Source organism: Triticum urartu, chromosome 1, assembly GCF_003073215.2.
Source record: "Triticum urartu cultivar G1812 chromosome 1, Tu2.1, whole genome shotgun sequence".
Taxonomy (NCBI): domain Eukaryota; kingdom Viridiplantae; phylum Streptophyta; class Magnoliopsida; order Poales; family Poaceae; genus Triticum; species Triticum urartu.
Window position 1 is genome coordinate 493,240,419 of NC_053022.1, and position 6,834 is coordinate 493,247,252.

General features: G+C 48.2%; 1 protein-coding gene across 1 annotated transcript; it reads left to right on the top strand.

Annotated features, from left to right (window-relative positions):
- The first annotated feature begins 308 nt into the window (after nucleotides 1–308).
- On the top strand, nucleotides 309–3,740 carry LOC125521785 (serotonin N-acetyltransferase 1, chloroplastic). The gene is made up of 8 exons (XM_048686851.1): nucleotides 309–533; nucleotides 617–702; nucleotides 1,357–1,420; nucleotides 2,306–2,492; nucleotides 2,587–2,686; nucleotides 2,826–2,926; nucleotides 3,026–3,119; nucleotides 3,366–3,740. The coding sequence occupies exons 1-8, from the start codon at nucleotides 496–498 to the stop codon at nucleotides 3,443–3,445; spliced, it is 750 nt and encodes a 249-aa protein (XP_048542808.1). The 5' UTR covers nucleotides 309–495; the 3' UTR covers nucleotides 3,446–3,740.
- Nucleotides 3,741–6,834: the final 3,094 nt, after the last annotated feature.

The window sequence follows — 6,834 nt, forward strand, 5'->3', positions numbered from 1 at the left end:
AGGCTTATGTTGCAATAATGGAGAGTGCCGCTGGCCACTCGATGCACCAGATCCGATGGCTGGCGACCCGACCGATCTTTTAAAACGATCCGCCCGTGTAGCTGCCCCCTTGTTGAAAACGTTCTATTTCTTGAACCATGCATCCAAATGCTGAACCGTCTTCATAATTGAATTTCCCGTGTTAACATGTTTCGACAAACTTTTTCCAGAGTTGCTTCCGGGCCGAGTGGGCTCACGCCATCAAGCCGGTGGGCTTTGCCCGCCCGCCTGCCTCTGCAGCAAAACACGGCTCGGAAAGCGGCGCTGTTCGCTGCCGTTCTCCCACTCTCGCCTGGCCTGACATGACCTGACCTTATCCACCGCCCCGACGCGACGACTGGCCGCGAGCGACGCAGCCGCATACCGCGCGCGTGAGCCCCCTTCCCCTCTCCCCACCACCCCGCCCCTGTTCCCCGGAAGCGCGCGAGCTGCCGCCGGAATCAGCAGGCCGCGAAGATGGTGGCCGCCTTCGCCGTCACTCCCTCCTCGTCCATGTAAGTACAGTAGCCCCAAATCAAATCAAGTCAAGCTCCCCTCTCTACCCGTTTCTTGCTGATTTTCTTCCCTTTCTTCGCAGATGCGGCGTCTGCGTCCCGACGGCGTGCCGTCCGGAGGCGCGGGGCATAGTGCCGGCGCCGAGGTTCTTCCATAACCGGAACCAAGGTACACACACTTTTGTTTCCCTTCCCCACATAGTTACATTGCAGCGGGCACTCGCAGGCAGAATCGTGGGGCTCGATTCGGACTCAAGTGTGAAGATGAGTCCAATGTTAGGCTAGCAAGGACCTGAGTCAAGCCGGCGACACGCCGAACCAGATTAGGAATGGTCGTTCGTTTCTTGGCTGGCCCATGACTCAAGTGTGGTGGTTAATGTAGAAATTGCACCGCGAATAGTTTCCAGCAATGCTGAATGCTTATTTATTTCTAATTTTTCTTGTTAATTTTTGGAAGACGCCATCAGTCTATCTCGCACGTTGCTGTACCCACCCCCAAATGCCAGCTGTGCTATTTGCACATCTTGTGGGTAAATTGACTCTGTGAGTTCCTCTGCTGATTGGCTCTAAAAAATCAGCATCGTGCTAGATAGGAGGCCACTGATTGCACCATGTTTTAAAATGTTTGGTGTCCAATGAACTTGCACGCCTTTGTTATTTTGTCATCTGTTAGTTGCTACTTGCTAGTAGGCTGAATATATTGTTCGTGATGTGTTCTGTCACCTCTGTCGACCTGTTCATGAAGCATAAATGTTCATTTGCTGAACTAATAACTAATAAGTGCTTGCCAAACACTAATGATCTAATCATGTTTTGATTGCAGCGAACACACGGTCTGCAACAGCTTGGTCCTTGAAGGCCGGTCTATGGGACTCTCTCAAATCTGGGTAAAGTACATTATGTACCCCTTTAAATATTTGTGTTATGTTTATGTTTAAGAAATATCCACTACTATATCATCTATGTACTATTGAAAAAAACACTATTTCCAGAGCTTCCCACCTTGATGCAAAGGGTTAAACCATTAAACAAGTGCGGGTTTCCCACATTATCATGGCTGGGAGCCTGGGACAAAAGAAGGCGAGGATAAAGTAACAGTGACATCTAAGAATTCACATGTTAATCATGAGAACAAGCATTGCTATAGTGGGACTCAATCATGGTGGCAGGAAAATGATCCTGCTAAAATTCGGATCATCTTTTCTCCAGAGCAAGCAGCAGGAGCTCCACCTCTCCATTAAGTAGAAAAACCAGCCGAAAACTGATACAGTGGACTCAACCAGCCTAGCACACTAGGCCCAGAGCTCACACACATCACAGAAAACGCAATACCTGAACACCCACAAACCAATGGACATGTGAGCACGGGCAGAAGAGCACACCACACTGCAACTCTGCTGAAAATGTGCTCGCTGCACCACAGAAACCCTATGCCCCTGTTGAGTATTGCTAGATCCAGTGTGATTGCCCCAACGAAGAGAGCATGGCATTCCAGCCAGGCTTGACAGAAGCATGATAGAACCCCAAATAAAGTGTCGAGGAAAGAAACTCTGACTGCTGCCAAGAAGCCACTCTCCGAACAAGTAGTTTGATATGTTCTTTTATTGTCCGCTTAACAAGGGAGGCTCAAAATATTATACTGAACATCGAGCCTGAAAACTCATGATCTTTCTTGCATGTTACATACCTTTAGAGTATTATCCAACAGTTGCATGTCATGTTTCTGAAATTTGTACCTTATGGGGAAAAAACCCAATGCTTTTGCTTCACAGGTTTTTAAAAACTAGCAATAGTACAGAGACAGTAGAGCCACTATCCACAGCACTTGAAGAAGAAGAAATTGTACCTGAGGAATTAGTGCTCCTAGAAAGGACACTCCCTGACGGTAGCACAGAACAGATCTTATTTTCTTCAGCTGGTGATATTGATGTATATGATCTCCAGGCCTTATGTGACAAGGTGATCTTTCCTCAAAGCACTTTGATGTTTCGTCCTGCAGTGTTAGTGATTTATCCTACAAGAAATATTTAGTTTTGTAATGTTCATCTCATAGGTAGGATGGCCACGCAGACCTCTAACAAAAATAGCAGCATCCTTAAGAAACAGCTACTTGGTCGCTACACTACATTCAATAACTAGGTCTTCGGAAACAGGTACTTGCGTTGTTTAATTGTTACTGGATCTCGTGTGATCCGTGCAAATAAGTTAAAACCAGTTTCCTAATCTTCAGATTATTTGCAGAAATTCATTTTTCTAGCTGACGAACATCTTAGTATAGAAGTTGTTTGACAGAGGGAGAAGAGAGGAAGCAACTGATTGGTATGGCGCGGGCAACTTCAGACCATGCGTTCAATGCTACAATCTGGGACGTCCTTGTTGATCCTTCCTATCAGGTGAATTGGCGAAGACTTTTCTGCTTTGTGTCTGAGTCCTCCTTTACTAGTTGTTGTATCAAGATTCATGCGTAGTGGCTTAGAACTTAATCATTCCAGGGTCAAGGTCTTGGTAAAACACTCATGGAGAAAGTGATCCGTACTCTGCTCCAGAGGGACATCAGCAACATCACACTATTTGCGGACAGTAAAGGTACTTCTCTAGCGGACCCCAACTTGTTTGGGGCTGAAGGGCTTTGTTATTGTTGTTGTTAATTGATTTCCTCATAATACACGCGCGCCGCGGCACATCGATGCGTTCTGCTTTGTGGTAGCGGGGAAAAATGGATGTTCCGTTCGTTGCCGGATGCAGATAATGCAGCACAGTAGTATATACTGTTTCATCAGGCTGCTAACGAATCATTGTTGGTGGTCCTTGATTCCTTCTGATTAATTGCAGTGGTGGACTTCTACAAGAACATGGGGTTCGAAGCCGACCCCCAGGGCATCAAGGGCATGTTCTGGTACCCCAGAGTTTAGTAGCTCCGGTGGCGGCCCGGGCGCCCGCCTGGTCTCCGCCCGACGACCGGCGCAGTCTGCTCCAGTGCAGAAGAATATTGGCAGGAGCTGAGCTGTGTATAACAGCGACTCGAGTGGCCGATGGCCATTTGCAACGTCTGGTGCCACCGGCTCTCAGGTCCTGTTGGTCTGTATGTAACTGCTAGGAAGTAAAGTATCCCTGTTCTCGTACTGCGAAGGAGACGGCCACACCCAACATTATTATACCGTGGAAGTCAAGAGATTGGTCTTCCTCCAATCAACATGTCCAGGTCCACATCGCGTCGCCGTTCACTCGGTCGGTCCAGTAATCGGTCGGTTTTCTGGACTGTTTCTGTCATTAACGTGTGAGATTTTTCGAGCAGCGTATGTATGAATGTATATGGGGTCGTCTCGTGTTGGCCATCATCATCCACTGAAGCTGGAGAGGTGGGTCGTGCCGTGGAAGCTTTTCATCTCGCTGGCCGACAAGCCAAGCCACTCAATGCAGCTGGTGTCACCGGCGGCCAACCTGTGCCGTCAACGACAAGCCGTTGCCGCTGCTCCTGCTCGCACGCGGTCAGCGCGCGTGCGTTCTTGACCCGATCTTGTGGCTATCCGTTTCGGCCGCCCTGCAGCGATCTTCTGCTGCGCTACACGTACTCTGCGCAAACCGATTCCAGAACGCGAATAGTGGTGCAGAGCAGATATGATCCGTGGTTGATTGCACTCCACGTTCCGACCAATCAACCTTCAACCCACTGGAATAAATGAGAGAGCTCACATACATTTTCCTATGCACTGCCGTCAGTCAAGTACGTTGTCTTGCTCGGGAATCCTGCCATGGCGTGCGGGCTACACACAGACACAGTGTGCGCCCTCCACGACGGTGATATCATATCACGCAGCTGGAATGGAAGATCGACCGGGTGCGTGAATCGTGATAGGGTTAGCCTGACAAACCCCGACCATCCAGAAGAGGTCATTAGCATCACACGCCCTTTTTTCTGCGAGAAATTATTATCACGCGCTCTTACCAGTGACTAGCAGCGACTGATCAATCAGACGGGTTTTCTGTCCGACTCCCAGCGCCAAACCCGCGAGCTGATGAGATGATCGAGGATATGATGTTTCTTGGCGGTTTGCAGGTCCATCTGGGGCCGGAAAGTCTGGCCACAATTAGAATCTCGCACAAGGTGAGTGATGGACCCATCGATAGTGTCGCTCAGGGAGGTGTGTGCGCGTCATGGCAGCGTCAGTGTGTCGCCGCATTACCAGTGGGAACGCTGCCACCGTTGTCTAAAGCCCATGCATAAGCATGCTTCCACTTGAACCTTGATCTTGCTTTCTCGGTGCGCGGTTACATGTACTAATATATAGCCATCTCTCTATATTCGCCACTCACCATCACCCTCACATGCTAAGTATAGATTTGTTTACGGCATCGATGTGGCCACTCTACTCTCATTCTCCGCTGATCCCCGACCCCGAGGCCAGGAAATGTAGACTAATTTCGTCTGGATATTGTTTTATAGTTAGATGGGCTTTGTTATGGTTACCCAGATATTACCCTCTCAAAACTCATGTCATATGATATTGGACGCAATGATGCAGTGATTCCCAGCTTGATTAAGAAAAGCTGCTATCAAGTAGCAGAAGGTCCACATATTCAAAAGCTGCTTAGCTTAATGAGGCTATCGGAATCACTTTGTACCAACTTGAGTAGCTTTCAAGTCTCGTGGACTTAACAAAGGGACAAAAGGAAGAAGAGAAGAAGATCAGCCCGTGTTGTTGTTGATCCTTTTTTTCCAAACTTAGTCATGTATCACGCGTCACTGATATAAAGGTGAAAAAAACCTTCTCTAGCTGGATCTCTCTGGACTGTCAAATTGTATTGGATTAGATCAAGCTGGGGGTAAATATCCCAAAAGCACACGGCCAGCATGCATGCACTAGCCAGTAGCCACACATTTTGACCAGAGCAACGGTAACTATATGTACATATCTACTAGCACAATCTTAATCAAGTTGAGCCGCTTCACTCTCACCACTGTCGTCCGATCTACGCTCCACTAATGATGCAGACCACTTTGACTTTGATGCCCCTCAGCTAGCATGCTTGCATGCCTCTATGTCGATCCACCACTAGTTGTTGCTCCACGAAATCTAAGGTCGCCGTCATTCTTTTTGCTCAAAAGGTCGATATATGCTAATTAATCTTTGTACAAATCTGGGCGCCCCATAGGTGCACGGAATGTATCACTGCTGCAAAATGGGGCTAAGAAAACACATCTACTGCACACCTTTGGACCGAACTATGTGCGATGCAAACATCACAAACGGTAGAGAAATAAACTCATGTGCCAGAAAAAGAAACGTGTGGGCCCATCCATCAGACAAGATTTTGAAACGCAAGTTGTGTGTGATAATGGGCACACATTAAGGTACAATGCATGTGTGATATGTTATCATAACAACAACAACAACAACAAAGCCTTTAGTCCAAAAAAAGTTGGGGTAGGCATCTTTTGGGTTTCATCTCCATAAAAATGGCTGAGTTTTTACGTTGGCTCGCCAAGCCTATCACAACCCTTCTCCTTTATCCGGACTTGGGACCGGCTATATTGAGACAACGTAGGCGGAGTTATGTCATCATAACGCACACAATTGATATTTCTTAATCATGTGCGTTGATGGGCAAACACTTTACCAAAATGAGTTGTGTGCGATGCCTTGGAGGGATGGGGATCCCCTGACGTGGCCTATTCTGCCATTGAATCACTGACACATGGGTCCCACCAATCATGTGGGCCTCACATGTCAGTGACCGAAAGGCTGGGATTGCTACGTCAAAGGATCCATGACTGCCTTAGAGCATCGCACATGTTACGCTATATGGTCAGTGTTGAATTATTGATGGACTTTGGCCCATATAAGACAATATTCTTGGTTAAACTCTGAGGCCCATGTAGGTGTATGGTAAGTAGGTGGAAAATTTAGTACCATACTGCTAGTGGAAGAAGAGTTGGACCTCTTTATAAGGGTTGCTCTACCACATGCCATTGGGAGCTTGGGAAAAGGAGTGGTACGCGCGCTCCTCCTCCGTCGCCTGCTTCGCCTCGCCACGCCACGCCACGACGCCCGCGCCATTGGTTGCGGGAATGAGCTGAGCCGAGATCACACCTAACAGAAGTGCAAATGTCCAATACATTGGATGGTGGGTTGTTCGCGGACTTGGTCATGGGCCTCGGCCCAAGCCCATTTACCCGACGGCCTATATATTGGAGGAGTTGGCCAGTGCAGCCGGCACACTCACTCTAGCCATCATCTACCGCTCCTTTCAGTGTGCTACTTCCGGCGATCCCGTCCCAACAACTGCGTGCACGGTTGGT